This window comes from Pan paniscus, chromosome 2 (assembly GCF_029289425.2).
Source record: "Pan paniscus chromosome 2, NHGRI_mPanPan1-v2.0_pri, whole genome shotgun sequence".
NCBI lineage: Eukaryota > Metazoa > Chordata > Mammalia > Primates > Hominidae > Pan > Pan paniscus.
Genome location: NC_085926.1, coordinates 45719206 through 45741039, shown reverse-complemented (window position 1 = coordinate 45741039; position 21834 = coordinate 45719206). Strand labels below are relative to the sequence as shown.

The following is a 21834-nucleotide window of genomic DNA, read 5'->3' as shown; positions in this document are numbered from 1 at the left end:
CTTTTCTCACTAACAAGCTTTCCCAATCCCCGCCTGCCTTGGAGTCCCCGCCAAATGCAAGCGATGCTGCTATCTCCCTTGCTGTAGCAAGCCCTAAGTAAACAGCCTCTGCTTGTTCTCACTTGGGTGGTCTTTGTTGATTTCCGCAAGTCCTGAGATGCGTAAGTCTCAGGTTCTGTGCTCACTAAGTGCTGGTGGCGAATGGCATTTCCTGCAATGTACATTGGGTTTGGAAGCTAGCAGGAGATGAGGTTCAGGCCCCACAGCTGTCCTGCATGTCTGAGCCCGAGAGAACCTGGTGCTGGTGACTTCTTTGAGCTAGAGTCAAGCTATACCTGAAGCAGTTAGACTCCTGGACTTTGCAGGGTGGAGCCAGTAAGACTCTCATCTGCTTAAGCTACTCTGAACTGGGCTCTCTGTCACTTTCTCTGGTTGGTTCTGAGTTGGCCAAAAAATAGGGACTCTCTCAATCATTGACCAAGTCCTAAGCAATCTGGGCCAGTGCTGCAAAGGGTGTGGTTTAAGTGCCTGAGCTGATTGTGCACAGGCTGTGGGTCGGAGTTCCATCATCATGGCTGGCCTGGCTGTGGTCCATTTGCTATTCAGTCTCTGGGACCCACCACAGAGTTCAGTAGTCCTCAAGGAACACCCGTAGAATTGCAACGAGAGTAGAGCCCTCTCCTCCAACCCCTTCCTGCCTCACCCGTGCCCCCTGACAAACTCTCCAACTCCCAGTCTGCCTTCAGGGGTTCCAGCCACCTGCCCTTCGGGGACCAGCACCCTTCTCTTCCAAGAGTCTCCGCTCAGGGCCACCTCCCTCACCCCTGCCACAGCCTTTGTCCTCAGCCTTCACCTCTCTGGATAACACTTGCTTTGGTCCCACAGGATCCCCTGCCGTGGTCTGTCTGCCCACTGAATGGTAACCACACGGGCTACGATGAGGAGTGCGAGAAGGCGTCCTCCACACAGTACTTCTGGTACAGGAAAACCCTCAATATCTCGCCGTCCCTCCAGGAGAACGGGGGTGTGCAGTGGGAGCCGGCGCTGTGCCTCCTTCTGGCCTGGCTGGTGGTGTACCTGTGCATCCTGCGTGGCACCGAGTCCACTGGCAAGGTGAGACAGTGTGGCACAGAAACCCGGTGCTCCTGGTGGGTGGGAGGGTGCACCGAGGGGCAGCTGCCTCTGTCTCCAACCCTAGGCAATGCCAAGGGAGTGCCCTCTGCAGTGGAGAGGCAGCAGCTATGTTAGGGCAGAGGGCACAGATGGTGTTGCTGGGACAAGTCACCTACTAGATGACTATAGAGAGGGCCAGAGATGGTTAAAGTTGCAACCCTAAATCTCAAAACAAGGACTTTCTTAGAAAAAAAAAAGAGTTTTTCTGTAGCAGTCAGCCCCAAATCCATACCACCCAGACAACCAGACAGTGAGTTTGCTTTTCTTTAAGATTGTATGTATCCTCGAGACACCCTAGCCACTGGCTCTCCAACTCAGCTGCACATTGGTATTTTCTGGAGAGTTTTCAAAAATCTCATGCCTTAGCCCTGCCCCCCAAAGTTCTGCAGTAACCAGTCTGGGGTGTGTCCTGAGCACTGGGTGGGGAGGCAGGGGAGGTTTAAAAGCTCGCCAGGTGATTCTAATTTGCAGCTGAGTTTGAGACCCTTTGTTCTAAGCTGCTTCCAATCACCCTCCAGAGCTGTCGGGCTTGATCTCCATAATCCTTTCTTGGTGCATCCCAAGGCTCACACTTTCACTGGGGCTGACATGTTCCTTCATCTCTAGTCTGCTCCACGTAGAAGGTTTGCTTTCAGTGTTCCCATCACCCGCCACCTGCCTGAAGCTTCAGCAGACGTCTCGGAGCCTAGCACACCCTGTCTCATTCACTGTCACTTCTCACAGTAGACCCACCACGGCTTGAGCACCCACATTGTGTCATTCTGGCAACAGCCTTTCATGGTAGATTTCATGATCCCAGTCACCTGAAGCTTAGAGAGGTAAATTGACCTGCCCAAGGGCACAGCTAGTGAGGGCAAAGCCCAGCCTCACCCCAAGACTTCCCATTGTCTTGGTTTGGTAGCCACATAGCTCTCTCTATGCCTTAATGATGTCATCAATTCCAACTGTCACCTGCTGAGAGTCCTAGGAGCCCACCTGTCCTCACCCTCTGACTACCTGAGTTGTCTCCTCCAGCCACACCCCACCCCCCATGTATTTCTTGAGGCATTAGACCAGAGCTACCCATGGTATTCCAGGGCCCATGGGACAATTCCAGTATCATGCCTGGTAGGGCATTTTATTTTGGTTTCTAAGAGCCCCTGATGACCAGCCTCTTAGCCCCCAAAGTCCCCTGTGCCATGGCTGAGGAAAGGGACGAGTGAGCACAGGTGCTTTTTCCCCGAGAGAGCTTAGAACCTGCAGCAGCCCACTCAGTCCCATCGTAGAGCCTGGCCATACTGTCATGCTCATAAAAAATGTTTTCGTAATTTATGTCTGCCAGATTATTATGATCATGATCCAAGAGATCAGAGGGCAACATCTGCAGAGGTAGAGATTAGAGACCATTCCTTTTCCCAATCACTTTGAAATGTGTTGCATAAGACCATGTCATGCCATAAAAACTTATTTATTCTTATCATCTATTTCTGCTTCAGCTACACCCTTCTCCATGGGAAAAGTACCCCAACAGCTCTATGTAAATGGAGCTAATCTTGTCACAGACCATGTGCCATTTCCTGGCGTCCTCTGTTGGAATCGCCTTTGTTTCCTGCCAGAATCTCTGCAGAGTGGTCAGAATTGGTTTCTTCCAATAGATTAGGCTGGATCACGTGTCCAGCAATTCTGCCCACTTAGGGAGAAGTGAGCCACCTTGGTAGGGACTCCATGAGCCTCCAGGAAACTTGCTCACTTTGGGGGAAGGAGGGAAATTCTCGGGGCTGGCCCTAAGGGCCTGCTTAGTGCCCATTGTGATGGATGTTGGTCACGAGTGAGTGCTCTGTCTTTTCATCTCTCTTACCTGGTTTCTTATAATCTTGGGTGGATTTATTACTCTTCTCAAGTTACAACAACCTCAGCTAAGAAGCAGTGATAAAAGACACACCCCACATTCCACCTGCTGTCCCCTGGGTGACAGCGTACAGAGTGCCATTCTGGTGGCCTTGGAAATTGATGAGAAGATGATGCCACACCTCAATAGGAAGGGAGGGCCAAGTGTAATTCAAGCCCACCTGAACATAGGCCACCAGCCATATTTCTCACAGAGAGACTCAAACTTTAAGGGAACTCTTACACAAAAGACAATCTTGCAAAATATTTATTTCCTTTACAAATGAGGCTCTGGTACACATATGAGTTGATTTACAGAAAAAAATCCATTCCTGGATAGGTACACGTGCACTTGAAGGTCTGTATTCTATGGCTTTGTAACAGTTAGAATCACCCAGAGCATGACAGGTGACTACTAAAGCTACCATGAACACCAAAGATATTAACAAAACATCATTGAACTTACGATGCATGTCGGTGGAGAAAGAAGATCTGGTTGACAAAAATGTCCATTCAGGTGTAATGTTAAAGCCTAAGGAAGTAAACCCTTTCTGGAGGGTTGCCATAAAAATCAGATCTGAATTTCCTATTGTGTTTATTATGGGGACATTGTCCTCTACGCTACACCTCGCTGCTTTCCTGTATGAGCAGTCATGACCAATCTGCTCTCAGGCCCCAGTCCTGGGGAAATCTGTCCTTCTCCAAGCTGCAGATTTTTTTTTCCTTTTAATTGTGTTCCTGCTTTGTGTGTAGGCCACCAGGAAGCTCAGAGCTGAATCTGGCTCAGAAACTGGGTAGAGACTTATGCACAGATTCTATGGGCTGCTTTTTCCTGTGGGCTCATTACTGGATTGCCCGTATATCTTTTTCATGCTGATTTCTTTAGCAATTTTGAAATGTTAACGTGACTGATGTGTTTTTGTGGGTAACCTCAAATCCTTTCCAGAATAAGGTCAGGTTGAAGGGAGGGTGGAAGGCAGAGGCTCGGTACCTGTTTGCCTCTTCTCTACTGAATAAGAAATGTCGTGCTGGTCACAGCTGTGAGCGACCACATCCCACCAGCCCATTTCCCCAGCCCTAACCCAGAGCCTGTGTGTGACTAAGAATCTCCATGCCTTTTCCAGCTGTCAGCAGCTGGGGGGTGCAGCCTGAATACCCCAGATGTGGTGTTCCATGGGGCGTGGGTCTGTCCTGTGGACCCCACTGCTCCGGGAGGCCAACTCTGCCCTCTGATGCCCGCAGGTGGTGTATTTCACGGCGTCACTGCCCTATTGCGTGCTCATCATCTACCTCATCAGGGGACTCACGCTCCACGGAGCCACCAATGGCCTCATGTACATGTTCACTCCCAAGGTACGGGCTGAAGTGGAAGGGCCCTAAGGGCACCCCTCACTTATCCTGCCACCTTCCAGGATGGGTGGGAAGAGGGAAAGGTGGAGAGTGGGCCAACGCTGTACCTACGGAAGCTGATGTGGTCCCACCAGGGTGTGGCAGGAGTGTGGAGTACCTGCAGTTGCTGGATCACCTCCTCAGCCAGGTCATCCCCACTCCCTGTTAATTCTGGAGCATTAAGTCTTTCTTTCAGCTTCTCCTCTTCATCCTCACTGCCCCCCAACTGCTGCACCCCTGCCACTGCCTCACCTCAAGCCCCTTTCAGACTGTGGACCAAGCTTTTTGCCATGAGCACCACTCTGGTCATCTTGCTTGCCTGCTCACATGGTTCCATGCACCCGTTTCCCTACAGAGTTTCCCAACCCACCCATTCTCCATGCACCCCACACCCAGGGTTTATCCATGGAGGGTGCACTCTTGCCTTTGGGATGGGGCAAGTTCTTCATTTGGCAAATGCAGTCCCTAGAAATAAAATGACTGTGTCATCCTTCCCCTTCCCCATTCCAGACGCCCCCGATGTCAGTGCCGAGAGTCAACCCACACCTAGACCTCCCCTGCCAGGCCACACCCCCTCCATCTCTGAATGCCCAGACCTGTGTAGTAACTGCCTATGAATCAGGGCCCCATTTGTGTTTTAATTATTTTACCCTGCAGTATTCCATTGCACACCTCCGCACTGGCGTATAGTGGTGAGCATAGCTGCTTCTGGTTACACACCTCCTATGGCTGAGGTGCTATGGAGGATACGTAGCACCTTATATCCTCCACATAGCACCTGTATTCTCCACAGCACCTTAGCCCTGGGAGGTGTGCAGCTTGAGCTGTGTGTTTCATCTGCCAGGGAGTGGATGGGGCCAGGAGAGCTGGTCTCCAGCCCTAGGGGTGCCCCTGATGGCTGCGTGCTGTAGGTGAGCTCCTTCCCCTCTCTGGGCCACTCTCCTGTTGCGGGTCTGAGCATTTGGGATTCCACCCAGGGATCATCAGCCCTGTCCCTGCTGGCCTTCCAGATAGAGCAGCTGGCCAACCCCAAGGCCTGGATCAATGCAGCCACCCAGATCTTCTTCTCACTTGGCCTGGGCTTCGGCAGCCTGATCGCCTTCGCCAGCTACAATGAGCCATCCAACAACTGCCAGAAGCACGCCATCATCGTGTCCCTCATCAACAGCTTCACCTCCATATTTGCCAGCATCGTCACCTTCTCCATCTATGGCTTCAAGGCCACCTTCAATTATGAAAACTGCTTGAAGAAGTAAGCCTGGGCTGTCCCACCGAGTCCCAGGCCTCCCTGAGCTCTGAGCTGAAGGGTCGCCGGGGCAAGGGCTGGGGCAAAGTGCACCAGTTTTGGAGTCCTCAATCCAGGGCTCACATTTGGACTCCCTACACCACCACCAGTTGCTGGGGGGCCTGGGGCATGTCAACATCTGCCTGGCAGGGATGAGGGCACGTTAGCGTGTTGTGAGCACTTAGCATAATAGGACATACAACGATCAAATTTTGTTTCTTCTACCCCATCTCCCCCACCTCAGAAGTAACCAAGAAGCCTCTAGCTGAGCCACAGAGATTGCAGGATTCACTTTCTGTGGCCCCTTGCCCAAAATACAAAGACATCATCCAGGAGGTATGCTGTCCAGTTGGGTAGTCACTAGCCACAAGTGGCTATTTACAAATTTACATTTAAATCAATGCAACTTAATTCACATTTAAATAACTTAATTCATATTTCAGTACATTCCCTTGTTACTTTCAATCAGTTGCTCAGTGTCCACCATTAAGTGCTCAGTTGCCATATGTGGCCAGTGAGTACCAAATTGGACAGCCCAGATAGCGTTTTCATCAGCACAGAAACTTCCGCTGGACTATGTTGGTCCAGAGGTTAAAATAGCCTAGCTGTGTGAGTTTGGTGCCTGTTGTCATCACTGTTCATATCTGAGGCTTCTTCAGTGCCATTCAAAATTACCCTGCCCTTTAAAAGATCACCAAGCAACAGACTCCCTTTCCTCACCTAATCAGAAAAGAAGAGGCTGACGGGAGGCTTTGGTGACAGCTGCCTTTCTGATCAGTGAAGTTCGATCCGATGGTCTGCTCTGCAGGGTGAGTCTGCTGCTGACCAACACTTTTGACCTTGAAGATGGCTTTTTGACAGCCAGCAACCTGGAGCAGGTGAAGGGCTACCTCGCATCTGCCTACCCAAGCAAATACAGCGAGATGTTCCCGCAAATCAAAAACTGCAGCTTGGAGTCGGAGCTAGACACGGTAAGATGCCCAGGCAAGGTTGAGGACTGGCTTCTCTCCACACACTCATGGGAACCTTGGTGAGCTGCTGACTTGGGAGATAGGCGAGGTCTGTAAAAATAAAGAAGGATCCTGAATTACTTTTCCTGCAACTTCAAGAGGAAGAGAGGCTTTACCACCACTCTCTTGAGGGCTGCTCGAGAATGCTAGTTATAATAAACTTCCTGGCGGACCTCTCTGTCCTTTCTCTCTTTTTCTTTTGTCTTTCTAAGCTTTTAAAATACAGAAAAGTAGAGAGAATAACAAACACCCATATATACCACTCAGAAAGATCAATTGTAAACATTTTGTCATTTTGGGCTCAGATTTTTTTATATAAAAGAACATTTCAGAGATGAAGTTAAAAAGTCCCCCTTTTTTTCCCCTACTCACCAAAGGCAAGAACCTTCATTTTTATATTTCTATTACCCATCTATGTATTCTTAAATAATATCATTGTTTTGTTGGCAGTTTTTATTTTATTTTTTCTTTTTTCAACAAGCCTTTTGCACTCCTATGTCAGCAGTTTTTAAATGGGCATAAATGGTCTGGAAAGACACTTCTCTCATTCAGCATTTTAATTTTGAGATCTGTCCATAATAATACATGTGGAACCTCATTTGTTTAAATGCTGCATTTTATTCCATCACACAACAATACTGCAATTTATTTATCCATTCCCTTACTAATAGACATTTGGAGGTTTTTTTTTTTTAATTTTTGCTACTGAAAGTCACCTTTATTTATATTTTACAGAATTATCTCTGCTGTGCTGGGACCTTTATTTTTTCACATTGGTTTGAGGATCAGTTTGATACGTTTCATTGGAAAAAAAAAATCTAGGGAATTTTTACTAGACTTGCATTGATTTTATAGTGTAATTTGGGGAGAATTAATATCTTTTGAATTGTGATATTTGACTCAGGAACATACTTTCTCTTGTTCAGTCAAGTCTTTTAAAACATTCTTCAGCTAACTTTCTCTATGAATGTCTTGGCACATCTTTCATTAGATTTCTATTACCTTACTGTTTTATTGTATTGTGAATGGTGTTTTTTCCCCTCATTTCTATCGTTTGTTTTTGTTGCAAAAGAAAGCTAAATATTTTATATGTTGACCTTGTATCTAGCAATCTTGATGAATTCTCTTATTAATTCTCATATTTATGTATAGATTTGCTTCAGTTTTCTATGTAAACTATCATATCGCCTGCAGATAGAATTTTGCATTTTTCTTTTCAATGCTTATATCTCATTCCCTTTTTCTTATTGTATTCACTAGGACTTCTAGCACATGGGAGTAGAAGTGATAGTGGGCATATTTGCCTAATTCTTATATTTAATGCAAATACTTCTAGAGATTATTCCTAGAGAGTGTTCCTAGGTAATGCTTTTCAAGGATAGGGGGTAGGGAGGGCCTGTGGCTCTGGTTGCTAGTAAGCTACTTTGGAGGTTGATATTTTTGGGGTGGTTGGTTGGTTGGGTTTGGTTTGTTTGGCACTTCGTTTCATGGGTACAACCACTGTAGGTCATTTCATGGGTGAGACAATGCTTTTTTCTCCTGGTTGTTCAGCCCTAGCTCCATGCTTGTATTGGCCTGTGGCATGAGCCTGCTTCCCCAGGCAGGCATCAGACCCCAGCCCACAAACCCCAGCCCTCAAGGCCTAGGTCCTGTTCAGGTGACCCATGAGGTCCTTTGGCTTCAGCACTTGTTCAGTGCTCTCACTTCAACTTTCCTTTATGGATGGCACCTGGGAGTTTTCCTCACTTACTTTTGAGATTTCGTTTTTCCTGTTGCTTTGTTCTTTTTTTTTCTTTCTTTTCTTTCCCCATTCCACTTTATTCCCTGCTGTTTGGAATTTGGTTGCTTGATTTCTCTTCTTGAAATTTTCCTTTCATATTTAACTTAATAAAGTCTAAAGTTAAACAGTATCTTGACCTCCTTCCCAAAATTCAAAAGGACTTTAGAGTACTTTCATTTTATCTCTCCCATTTTAAATGATTGTTTTCTAGTTCTGTCTCCTTAACCCTATACATTGGACATGACATTATTGTTATTTTATACAGCTCTTGTATTTACCTACATGTTTGCCATTTTATTTGTTCACCATTCTTTCTTGCATCCCAGCATCTCCAAAGGTTTTTCCTTAAAATACTTTCATTTAGAACAGTTTTCTTAAATTTTGTTCTATAATTGGCATCTATCTTTTAAAGACATTGTTCCTCGGAGTAGAAAATTCCAGGTTAACAATTATTTTCTCTCAACACTTTGAAGATGTTTGCCATGTGATTCAGGCTTCCATTGTTGCTCTTGATATTTTCTTTTATTCTTTGTAAGCAAGCAGCTTTTTCTCTTTCTCATGATCTTCTCTTCGTCTTTGGCCTCTGCAATCTAGACATGGCATGAATATATTTTTATTTATCCACTCTAGGCCTGGGTGAGGTTGGGCTTCCTGGATCTAAGGATCCAGTGTTTCTTATCAGTTTTGGAAAATTCATACCTATTATCTCATAATCGTTGTCTCTGATTCTCTCATTTTTCTCCTTTTGGAACTTCATTAGATGTGACTTTTTCATCCTGTCCTACAGGTCTCTTAACCTCTCTTTTATTTTTCCCATCTTTTTATCCTTTTTTATTTTATTGATTCATTTCTGGATATATCTTTCAGTTCACTAACTCTCTTTTCAGCTGCATCTAATCTGGTATTTAACTGTCAATTGAGCCTTTTAATTCAATAACTATATTTTTTATATAGATGCTATTTTTTTCAGATTTACTTGTCCATCCCAATAGTTTATTGATACATGTTTATTTTTGTAATGTTATCCTTTGTTTCTTTAAACATTTCATACATAACTGTTTCAGTGGTGGCCATAGGCAAGAGAAGGAGAGCAGTATTTTAACACTGTTTAGAATTGCTGGCTCATGATAATCATAAAAAGTATATCAACTTTTTGTAGATTTTTACTATTATTTTTAAGTTCTCTACAAGTGATCACTCCCTTGTTGTCAGCACATAAAGCCAACTATTTTCAGTATGCCCCTGAGCAACTGGTATACTATAGAATTGACCTGTGTTCTTATATTAGTCAGTGCAGGCTGCCATAACAAAATATCATAGGCTGGGTGGCTTAAACAACATAAATTTATTTTCTTTTATTTACTTTTAGTAGAGACAAGGTCTTGCTATGTTGCGCAGGCTGATCTCAAACTCCTGAGCTCAAGTGATCCTCCCACCTAAGCCTCCCAAAGTGCTGGGATTACAGGCATGAGCCGCTGTGCCCAGCAAAAAACAGGAATTTGTCTCTCAGTCCTAGAGGCTGAGAAGTCCACGATCAAGGGCCAGCAGGGTTTGGTTTCTGATGAAGACCTGTTTCCTGGTTCGTGAACACCTATCTTCTCACTGTGTCCTCACATGATAGAGAGTTCTCTCTCTCTCTTCCCCTTGTTATAAGGCTACAGTCTGGTCAGATTAGGGCTCCAATATTATAACTCAATTTAACCTTAATTACCCCCTAAAGACCCTATCTCCAGATACAGTCACATTGGGAGCTAGGGTTTCAACATACAAATTTCAGGTGGACATGGTTCAGTCCATAGCAATTCTGAATCTGACAGTCCAACATCTGCCACCTCGGGGAGGGATGTTCTAAATCTGATTTCTTATCTTGCTAGTTCTTCACTCATAGTGACTTCTCTCCTTGTGGGTTTGTAAATCCCTGTTTATGAGCACTTTGCTCAATCTCTGGGAATCCTGTGCGTCTAAACCGGAGGGGGGGGGGGCTTCTACCCAGGGAGGGCTTGTTTTTGCTTCTTCTGTGGGTAGCCAGAGAGTACGCACAACCTATTATCCCTTTTGAGCCCCTTAGGGGATTTGTCTTTAAGCAGGAGTTCCAGCCCCAATTTCCATAGTTTAACATTTCTGCAACAGAGTTACCAGCACAGGGACCTGACCGCTGAGCACCTGCCCCTCCTGGTTGCCTGCTGACCAAGCTGGCTCCCTACAATTCTGCTTCCTGCTGCCCTGGCCCCGCCCTCCCTCCTCAGGTCCCAGCCACGGAGGTTTCAGGACACCTAGTCGGTCATCACATTAGAAGCAGAAATTATCCATTGTTTTATTATCTTTCATCCAGAATGTACGTAAGTTGGGGCAGGAGAGGGGAACTCAGTGTTGCAGGCTGGCTGCAAGTTCTCACGTGCTTTGCATATATGAGCTCCTGGCAGCTCCCATTTCGTTTCAGCCCAGCTGAGTGTAAGGGGTTGATCTGCAGATGGAAGCTCCAACCTCACAATGTGGCTTCTCATGGCCACTTCCAAGGTCCCCCATGTTGCTTAGTACTGAGTGCGTGAATAAGACTGTAAGTCCCTCTTGCATGTAACTGGTGTCTTCTCACCCTGGGCAGGCCGTCCAGGGCACTGGCCTGGCATTCATCGTCTACACAGAGGCCATTAAAAACATGGAGGTGTCCCAGCTGTGGTCGGTGCTCTACTTCTTCATGCTGCTGATGCTGGGCATTGGGAGCATGCTGGGGAACACAGCGGCCATCCTCACCCCTCTGACAGACAGCAAGATCATCTCCAGCCACCTGCCCAAGGAGGCCATCTCAGGTCAGCGGGGCCAGCCAGTGGAGGAGGCAGGGGTCAGGAGGGCCAAGGCATGGGGGTGAACAGGGGCGAGCTCCCTCAGGGGTCATGGGCTGGTTCAGGTGGCTACAGGGGGTTGCAGCCACCTCATCATGGTCCTGCCACGTCTTCTCACAACCTGGGACCTGGGCCATGTGATTCACCCTGTGCGTTCCATTCTCCACATCACAGGGAAGTGAAGTGGCCACCCCAACCCAACTCCCCAACCTGACATTCAAAGTTCTCCAGGCTAGGAGAGAACTCGATTTTGTTTCTGTTCATTTTCATTGAAGTATATTATATATATTTCAGACGGAGTCTCGCTCTGTTGCCCAGGCTGGAGTTCAGTGGCGTGATCTTGGCTCACTGCAACCTCCATCTCCCAGGTTCAAGTGATTCTCCTGCCTCACCCTCCCGAGTAGCTGGGATTACAGGTGCACGCCATGACACCTGGCTAATTTTTGTATTTTTAGTAGAGAAGGGGTTTCACCATGTTGGCCAGGCTGGTCTCGAACTCCTGACCCCAGGTGATTCGCCCATCTCAGCCTCCAAAAGTGCTGGGATTACGGGCGTGAGCCACCACACCTGGCCTGAAGTATGACCATTATAAAGTGTACATTTCTTAAGTACAAACTCAGTGGATTTTACATATGTATCCACCCAAGGAACCACCACCTAGGTCAAGATACAGAACATTTTCCACACCCTAGACAGTTCCTTCACACCCCTTCCCAGGCAGTGTGCACCCCTGGAGTTCACCTCTATTCTGACTTCTACATTTTAGGGGTTTTTTTCCTATTTTTTTTTGTTTGTTTGTTTTTAAAGAAACAGTCTCACTCTGTCACCCAGGCTGGAGTGCAATGGTGCGATCTTGGCTCACTGCAACCTCCACCTCCCAGGCTCAAGCTATTCTCGTGCCTCATCCTCCTGAGTAGCTGGGATTATAGGTGCACACCATGATGCCTGGCTAATTTTTGTATTTTAGTAAAGACGGGGTTTCCCCGTGTTGGCCAGGCTGGTCTCAAACTCCTGACCTCAAGTGATCTGCCTGCCTTGGCCTCCCAAAATACTGGGATTACAGGCATGAGTCATTGCGCCTGGCCTTCCTGTTCCTGAATTTCATATGAACGAAGTCCTATTGTACACAGTCTACGTCTATTGTCTTCACTCAGAATCTACCTGTGAGATCCACTCATGTTGTTTCCAGCAGCGATTGTCTGCCCCTTTTTGTGCCTATATAATAATCCATTGTAAGGTGACATACCACAGTTTCTTTATCCATTCTGCTGTTGATGGACATTTCAGATCTTAGGAAATGAGCTGGCTTTTCCAATTACATCTCTCATGGTTTCACTCCCTGGCCCATCTGCTCCACTCCAATCAGGCAGTGCCTCAAGGACCCTGTGGCCTACACTACTCCGTCTCTGAAAACACCATTCCTTGACATGCAGGATGAATCAAACCCAGCTCCCAGGCCATCTCCTTCAAGCCCCGACCACTCCAGTTGGAGTTGCCCCCACCTCTTCAGAGTGCTGCAGCACTTAGACCCCCTCCTCAGGCCTGGTCTTTGTAGCCAACACTAGGTGTGCCCGTAGCCCTCAGCCAGCGCATGGCCCCTTTCTCCTTGTGTGTCCCCGTCGGGATAGCAGGAGGGCTCGGTAGCTGGCAGTGTACGGTGTGCTAGTGGAAAGGGCAGGTGTGGGCTCTAGACTCAGACATGCATGGGGTCCCCAGGGAAGGCAGCTGGAGGGGCCTGGGATGAAGGCCCAGGTTCTGGAGGCTAAAGGGCCTGGGTCTGAATCCTCACTCTGCCATGGATGTGCTATGGGACGTCGGGGGAGCCTTAGACATCTCTGAGCCTTGCCTTCCCATCTGTGAAAGGGGGCTCCGGACACCTGCCTCAGAGGCCTAAGGGTCCAACGCATTGCAAGTGCCTGGCACAAGGGAGGATCTGGGTGGACATTTGTCTCTTCCCTGCCCCACCCTCTTCTGGGTGGAGGCAAGTCCTCTCTAGGAAGTCCTTATGGGGCCACTCCATATTCAAGCCTCCTCCCCTGATTCATTTCTCATGAGCTCCAGGGCTGAGTTGTTGGGATAAACAGCGGGGGTTATAATTGTAGACCCACAGCCTGGGCGGGATCCTGGAATGACAGTGCCCACTACGTCTGCTTGTTCATTGAGCTTTAAGCTCTGCCACCCCTGCAGGGCAGCTCAGTGAGTCAGCATCAGTGACCCCTGCCAACACGCTTCGGGACACCATTGTGCCCCCTGCCCCACACACATGGCACATACCTTCAGAGAGTCCAAACCATGACAGCTCTTTCAACCCATGTGGATGAAGCAATCAGCCAAAATTCCCTGAGGGCCGACGGCCCCACTGTCCTGTAGAGAACTGGTAAGCAGTAGTTGGGGGGTCTCGGGCAGGTGAGCAGCTGGTCTTGTGGCCCCCAGGTCTGGTGTGCCTTGTCAACTGTGCCATTGGCATGGTGTTCACGATGGAGGCTGGGAACTACTGGTTTGACATATTCAACGACTACGCGGCCACACTGTCCCTGCTGCTCATCGTGCTGGTGGAGACGATTGCTGTGTGCTACGTGTACGGGCTGAGGAGGTGAGGAGGCCCAGGACCCTCATTTGCATAGGGAAAACACAGCCACAGAGGCCACGCCCCTCAAGGAAAACAGCTGTTTCTTGATGCACATCTTCACCTCTTCTTTAAGCTTCGCATCATGACTCAACGTTTGTTCTTTGCCCGCAGATCTCAGCTTATGCTCTGCCTCTATTCCATGCTCAGTTTGCTTCAGTGAATATCTTTTTCTCTATTCCCTGTACTTTTGCTTTGTATCATAGGCTGTTTTAGGGTTGACCCTGCTGGACCCCCACAGCTTACTGGGGCAGGGAATTGTGCCTCCAGGCACTGGATGCTCTGATCATCAGCCAACATCAGTATTTTCCAAGAACCCTGACCAAAGTCCAGTTGATAACTTAGACCTTAGAAAATTTGGCAGATTCAAAATTTAGTCAGTGAGGTTCTCAATCCCAGTGCACAGCACGGGACTGGAATGTTTTAGTTCTCCCCAGGTGATGGAATGTGCAGCTGGGGCAAGAGCCACTGGTCTAGAGCAACCTTCAAACTCGAGTGTGCCTCAGAGTCCCTTGGGCTGGTCAAACACAGCCGTGGGACTCACCCCCAGGGTTCTGATCAGGCAGGCCAGGGGAGGGCCAAGAATTCACATTTCTAGCAGGTTCCCAGATGTCTGGCACCCACACTTTGAGAACCACTGGCCTAGAGAGCTTTGCTACCTCAAGTGTGGTCCCTAGAGCGGAAGCAGCAGCAACAAGGCGCTCGTTGGGACTGCAGAAGCTCGGGCCCACCCCATCCTGCTGAATCAGATCCTGCATCTTCACACTATGTCCAGGGGGCCTGAGGCACATCACAGTTTGGGCAACGCTGCTCTAGTGGGTGCGGTTTGGGCGAGGAGGCTGTGCCACGTTGTTTTCTGCCCTCTTCCCCAGTCATTTTGATCCTCTGTGCTGGTTCAGGGTGGGGAGGGAGACATTGACAACACTCTGGGAGGCAGGCATCCCTGAAGCAGCAATCCCTGCTGTGTCCCCGGAAAGGCCAGGGTCCCGTGCCATGCTGAGGGATCTCCCATGATCCATCAGGACATAAGTTAAACAAAGCCAAATTGATGTCTTTCCCGTAGGACTTCTCAGAATCTTAAAGACAGTTGTGGATCCCAAAGAGAGGGTTAGAATTGCAGCATTTCCAGACTTACTTGGTTAAGGAATGCCTTTTCACCCTCCCCTCACCCGACTCCCACCCTTAGCTACTAACATTTTGAGGACACTAGTGTTAAGGGGACCAACTCTCCCTGTTTCCCCAGGATTGAGGGGTTTTCTGGGATGTGGAACTTTCAGTGCTAAAATTGGGAAAATCCCTGGTCACCTAGGAAATGCCAGTCTAGAGGGAGAAAGAGATTGGTCACTGAGAGGGTGAGTGTTTCAGGATAAAAAGAGAAGGTTGGGAGAGAGGAACAGAACCTAGGGCCCGCTGGAGGTCACTAGATGGGTGAGGGGCACAAGTCCATCAAAAAGGGGCTGGTGAAGGGAGACAGAGGCAGAAACAAACATGCCTTGGAGATGTTGTAGGTGGACTGACCATGTAAGTGGCAGGAGGGGAGTGCTTCGGCTTGCTCAGGTGACACCGCCATCTAGTGACCACCCAGCGACAGTGTCCTGGGGCTTTTCTGCAGCCAGCTCTTCCCAACTTTCTCCATCCAGGAAAGTGGGGGTTATGGGGGTGTGAAGGGACAAGAGGACCCCCAACACTTTTTCACCTGTCTGATTTTGAAAGCCCCAGGTTTTCGTGTCACATACATGAGCCTTCATGGCCTGCAGCTTAGAGTCCAACTACGTCAGCAGCAGCAAAGGGCAGGTGGTGGTTGCCACACAGCCTCGCATGGACACCCAGGACATGTAGCAGGTCCCAGGGAGGGAGAGGCTGTGGCTGCAGCTGGTGACGTCACACCCACACCACCCCAGCCCCTCCCGCCAAGGCTGCCTCTTCCGCTGTAGGGAGCAGGTTTAAAGGCTCTGGGCTGGAGGCAGGAGGCCAACCCAGGTTCTGGGCCTGGTCTTTACCAAGCCCTAAGGAAGAAGGCATCGCAGCCCTGGGCCTTGGTTCTTCCTGTGTGAAATAGGGAGTTTCGTTGGGTCAACATCTCCCAAAATGCCAAAGATACTTTTTATACTGTGTACGTGTATTCAAAAACACATGTACTTAGTTTGTCAAGTCGATGAGAAACTGGCTGCTGTTGTGCTGCTGCTAACCGTAGGTTTAAAAGTAAAGAAGAGGGAAAAGAGAGCTACAGGCATGATGGAGGTGGTGATGGTGGCTGTGGGCAACGCCTTTGGGACTCACTGCCCTGGCCACTCTAGACCAGCTCCAGCAGGCCAGGGCTACGGTCCTTCAGTCCGAGGTTGGCTCTTCCTCTGTCCCAGAAAACCTGCTCTGGTTTCAATGGACCAAGTGATTCTGCTCCGTGGTGTTTCTACTGGGAAAGGGAGTCACTGATTGACAGGGGCGGGCTGGGTAGGGAGGTGGGCAAAGCCGCCCAAGAAGTCCCTGTCATTGATGACCAGCCTGACAAATGTCCATCCCCTGCTGCCTGTGCCCACCATTCCCGGAGGCTGCCCTCTGGGCTATGCCAGCAGCCTTCATCTGAAGGCTGGCATTAGGAAGGCGTCTTCTGATGTCCACTCTCTGCGGGTTGCTTGCTCCGTCATCCCTTCTGGGCAGCCTCAGCCCTTCTCCCCTCCCCACCGCAGCACTCGTCTCTCAAGAAGGTGTCACAGAGGAGCCCAGTGGCCAAGCTCAGACATCCTTTACCACCTAGAACAGAATGTTCCTTTGTGAATAGGGACAGGCAAGCTGGACGCCCTGACCTCCGCAGCCTGGTTAATCCAGACTTTCTCTCCCTGTTTTCCAAATAGATTTGAAAGTGACCTTAAGGCCATGACCGGCCGAGCTGTGAGCTGGTACTGGAAGGTGATGTGGGCTGGCGTAAGCCCACTGCTGATTGTCAGCCTCTTTGTCTTCTACCTGAGCGACTACATCCTCATGGGGACCCTGAAGTATCAAGCCTGGGACGCCTCCCAGGTATCTGCTGTCTCCGTAGGGCTGGCGCTGGGCCCCCATGGCCACTCAAAAGCATGGGCCATTCGTTTTCTGAAACCAGGGGACTATTTCCATGGTGTGGGTAGGTTATTTGTCACGACATGGAAATATCACTGAGGTATTTTAGAAATAGTCCAGCACGGAGGAGCTGGGCTTTGAGCTTTTAGGTATGTGCTTCAGTGGGGCGAGAGGAAGGCACTCCTCCAGAGCTTCCCCATCCACCTGTCCCCCGGAAGCTGAGAAAAACTCCCGCTGCAAAGGCACCAGCTCCTGCCTCCTGAGCAGCGCTCTCCTCCGCGCCTACCGCAGCAGACAGCACTGACAGAGAACGTTGCTACCTTCACGGGAAAGTCCCATTCCAGGCTAAGAGTAGTCGCCTACAGTTTAGGTTCCCTGAAAGTTGCCTTAGACATAAGGTGCTTGATTATTACCATGGTTATTCATTATGGGTAGCTCCAAACAATAGCTCTACACCCACTGGTTCAAGTAGTTACTATTATTCCTAGTTTATGGAAAAAAAAGAAGGTGAGGGCAGTTAGGCTCCTGGCACATTTGCTAGTGAATTGCAGAGCCCGTGGCCCCAGGAGTGAGGACACCAGCCCCACATGCTCTCTGCCCACATCACGTCGCCTCCCCATCACAGATGGGCCCTGAGGTCCAGGGGCAGTGCTCAGCAGGTGCTCTCTGCTGACACTCAGTCTCTCCTTTCAGGGCCAGCTCGTGACCAAAGATTACCCGGCCTATGCACTGGGTGTCATCGGGCTGCTTGTGGCCTCCTCCACCATGTGCATCCCCCTGGCGGCCCTGGGGACTTTTGTTCAGCGTCGCCTCAAGAGGGGAGACGCAGACCCCGTGGCCTGAGATGTGGGCTTCCCAGCCGCTCACGGTTTTACAGATACTATTTACAGGCGGAAACTCCTCGGCTGCTTTTTCAAATGCTTAAACCAGGAGTGCTCAGCCCATCAACTTCCTGAGTGTCTAAAGAAGATGAGGAAGGTGTGCAGGAAGAAAACTCCCTTGGGAGAATGCACACCCTCCCGTGGTGGCTGTTCCTCCCTGTCACCTGCCTCCTCATCATGGAAGGGGGCGGGCTATGAAAGCCGGTCTCAAAGATAACTGCATCCTTCATTCCAGGAAAGCCCTAGAATTAGGGCACATTGCAAACTGAAATATGACTATAATTCTTATGGGACCAAATTTAAGCAACTTTTGTTTTTGGCTGAAGAGACACCAAAATATTAAGAGGACAAATATTTTTAGATCCATTTAAGGAGTTTTGAAGTGCCTAAGATGACCTATTTGTCAGTGGTGCAAAATTAATTCTCTTCTTTTTTGAGTTGTAGTGAATATGCAATTTCTGTGTTCCCCTTCCACCCTTTAAATCTTAGGATGACAAGTTATAAAGAAAGAAGATCTTTGTCTGGGACCCCCAAAGGGATCCTTTCTCTAAGGTCTCTGACAGTGGGTCCAGGACCAGACCTCTACAAAAAATTGCCCCAACTACTGTTTGCAACCCCAAACCACATTAGAAGTCTGTGCAGACATCCCTCCGTGGTGTGTGTCTTGGTGCATTGGAAAAGGAGTCAGGAGCCACTGTGAGGTGAGAATGAAAGTGGATCTCAGCTGGGCACGGTGGCTCACGCCTGTAATCCCAGCACCTTGGGGGTCAAGGTGGGTGGATCACTTGAGGTCAGGAGTTTGAGGCCAGCCTGGCCAACATGGCGAAACCCCATTTCTACTAAAAATACAAAAAAATTAGCTGGGAGTGGTGGCACAGGCCTGTAATCCCAGCTACTCTGGCTGCTGAGGCACAAGAATCATTTGAACCTAGGAGGTGGCGGTTGCTGTGAGCCAAGATCATGCCACTCCACTCCAGTCTGGGTGACAGAGCAAGACTCTGACTCAAAAAAAAAAAAAAAGTGGATCTGACTTTCCCATAGGCTTAATATTACATTTGGACATCGTGGCCAACTCTATCAAGACCACAAATACCACTTACAATTAATTTTAAATTATTCATCTGTACATAAGTTTTCTAAAATGTATATAATTCAAACAGAGCATCTTGTAACTGAAGACACACCATATCTATGATATCACATTAGTCCACGTGGGGAAAAGATCAGATTGTTACTGTGTCTATGTAGAAAAGGAAGACATAAGAAACTCCATTTTGATCTGTACTAAGAAAAATTGTTTCTGCTTTGAGATGCTGTTAACCTGTAACTTTAGCCCCAACTCTGTGCTCACAGACACATGCGCTGTAATGAATCAAAGTTTAATGGATTTAGGGCTGTGCAGGATGTGCTTTGTTAACAATATGTTTGCAGGCTGTACGCTTGGTAGAAGTCATCGCCATTCTCCATTCTCGATTAACCAGGGACACAATGCACGGCAGAAAGCTGCAGGGACCTCTGCCCAAGAAAGCCTGGGTATTGTCCAAGGTTTCCCCCCAGAGACAGCCTGAGCTATGGCCTCATGGGAAGGGAAAGACCTAACCGTCCCCCAGCCCGACACCTGTAAAGGGTTGGTGCTGAGGAGGAATAGTGCAAGAGGGAGGCCTCTTTGCAGTTGAGATAAGAGGAAGGCTTCTGTCTCCTGCTTGTCCCTGGTAATGGAATGTCTCGGTGTAAAGCTGACCATTCCCATTCGTTCTATTCTGATAGGAGAAAACCGCCCTGTGGCTGGAGGTGAGATATGCTGGCAGCAATACTGCTCTGTTACTCCTTGCTACACTGAGATGTTTAGGTAAAGAGAAACATAAATCTAGCCTACGTGCATATCTGGGCACAGTACCTTTCCTTGAACTTACTTATTCATGATACAGATTCCTTTGCTCACATGTTTCCCTGCTGACCTTCTCCCCACCTGTTGCCCTGCTACACTCCCCTCGCTAAGATAGATAGATAGTAAAAATAATGATCAATAAATACTGAGGGAACTCAGAGGCCGGCGCCGGTGCGGGTCCTCCACATGCTGAGCGCCGGTCCTGGGCCCACTGTTCTTTCTCTATACTTTGTCTCTGTGTCTTATTTCTTTTCTCAAAAAAATTTTTCTTTTTTTAACTGCAATAAAGTAGGTCAAGGTTACCCCTAAAGTGAGCGAGTCCCTTCCTGCTCTAACGTCCAGTGCTTCCTTGAGATCATGGAATTCTGGAGAGTTTCTGTGGATATATTTGCACAGATATCTTTGAAGACACAAACACTCACTTGGGACATTGGCCGGAGATGTCTTTTTATTTTTGTGCTGTAAAATTCTCTTACAGCAAAAATAGGCTTTAGAAAGGTCTTCTACTGTCTTCAGCGACCATCTCATCTTCCAGCTTCACCTGATTGTCCAGTTATCATACATTTGACTTTCAAATGTATGAACCAGCATGTACCCCATGGATTCAATCTTATCTATCCCGTGGATTCAATCTTCTTATCAGAAGGTTCTTTTATGTCAAAAAACCTGCTGTCAAGGCTTGAAGAGCTGGCACACTCCTCAATGGCAAACACAGCACCGAGTCTGCTCTGAATCCTGGAGGATCTGGCCCTCCTCTCAACCCCCACTCACAGTCACCGTCTTACAACTCGGGGCCACCTGGGATCAGTCATCAGTCAGGGTGTGTAAGCCTTGAACACCAGGTAGCCTCAGGAGTGAAAAGATAAATGTCCTAGATCATTACCTTATTCAGTGTCCCCACCTTGCAGCCCATTCCAACCACCTGGGAGCATTTAAAACTCCAGATGCCCACACCACACCCTGGGGCCACCCATCAGACCTTCTGGAAGCAAGACCTGGGCCTTCATAGCCCCAAAAACTCCCTAGGTGATCCGATGTGCAGCCAAATCTGAGAGGCCCCCTTTAAAAAAGAAAAGAACATGGGTGGTACATTGAGGAATATTTATATTTTATAAAATGACTTAAAAATTTGAAGGCATTTTTGAGCATTTCCAATTATATGGTAGAGTTACTTCTACGGAATAGTTTTTGCTCATGGAACTCAAACAGATGAAGCACCACTGTTACAGAATAATGTGCTCCAGATGAAAATGTCTCGTTTCTGTGAATTTCATGAAGAGCAGAACATTTCTCAAGAATCCTCTTGAGCCAGTAATCAATCCTGTCTCAAAAAATGTTCTTTGCCATTTCCTAGGTACTGCACAAAAGTGGCCATGTCGACATTTGTCCACCCACCCTCCAATAAGCTGGAGCGACAAAGGGACATTCCATCCCTGTACCCTTAGTGGTAGCCATGACACGATGGCCAGATCATGGACTCCAGAAAGCTTTCTGTTTTTACTGGAAACATAGCAAACCTTGATTTAGCTCCAAGAAATTGAGTAGGGAAATATTTGTTTTTTAGCAATTGTCATAGTAAATAAAACTCTAAGCAAGTGTATCTACAGTTTTAGACTTCTCTCAACACAAGATTTTCTCTCATGTAGAAACACAAGCTAATTTTGAAAAAATGGAAAATAGGGGGGGGACAAATCCATCCAACCTTTTTTTCTGTCACCCTTTTCTGCGTTTACCTCTTCATGTAACCTGTGAGACCGCACCAATGCAGTGGATGAAGTCTATCATGGGAAGATGAGAGACAGAGTCCACAAGAAAAGTTAGAAAAAAAATTTCTAATTGGCCAGATTTAAAACAGAATGTGAGCCCCTTGGAATTGCTGCAGAATCTTGCCACTCCTTTTGAGAGTGTCCCGGGCAGTCTTGCCCATCTCAGCATCTCTTTTTGGCCAGGGCCATGCAGAACCACATTAGGTTTGAATGTGACCTCAGAGCCTCACCTCAGAGGGGGGAGTGTGTAAACTATTGTATTTGATTTTTGTATGA

General features: G+C 48.1%; 1 protein-coding gene across 2 annotated transcripts in view; it reads left to right on the top strand.

Moving 5' to 3' along the window:
• Window positions 1-20019, top strand: part of SLC6A20 (solute carrier family 6 member 20) — a 39694-nt gene extending 19675 nt beyond the window's left edge. The window contains exons 4-11 of one of the 2 annotated variants that reach the window (XM_003818483.4): window positions 886-1113; window positions 4282-4392; window positions 5439-5680; window positions 6522-6684; window positions 11106-11310; window positions 13777-13936; window positions 16822-16987; window positions 17717-20019. In XM_003818483.4, the coding sequence (XP_003818531.3) occupies window positions 886-1113; window positions 4282-4392; window positions 5439-5680; window positions 6522-6684; window positions 11106-11310; window positions 13777-13936; window positions 16822-16987; window positions 17717-17866 (1425 nt within the window). In that variant the 3' untranslated portion in view covers window positions 17867-20019. Of the gene's footprint in view, window positions 1-885; window positions 1114-4281; window positions 4393-5405; window positions 5681-6521; window positions 6685-11105; window positions 11311-13776; window positions 13937-16821; window positions 16988-17716 lie in introns of both variants that reach the window. The other variant, XM_034956273.3, reaches the window with a different exon arrangement.
• The last annotated feature ends 1815 nt before the right edge of the window (window positions 20020-21834 follow it).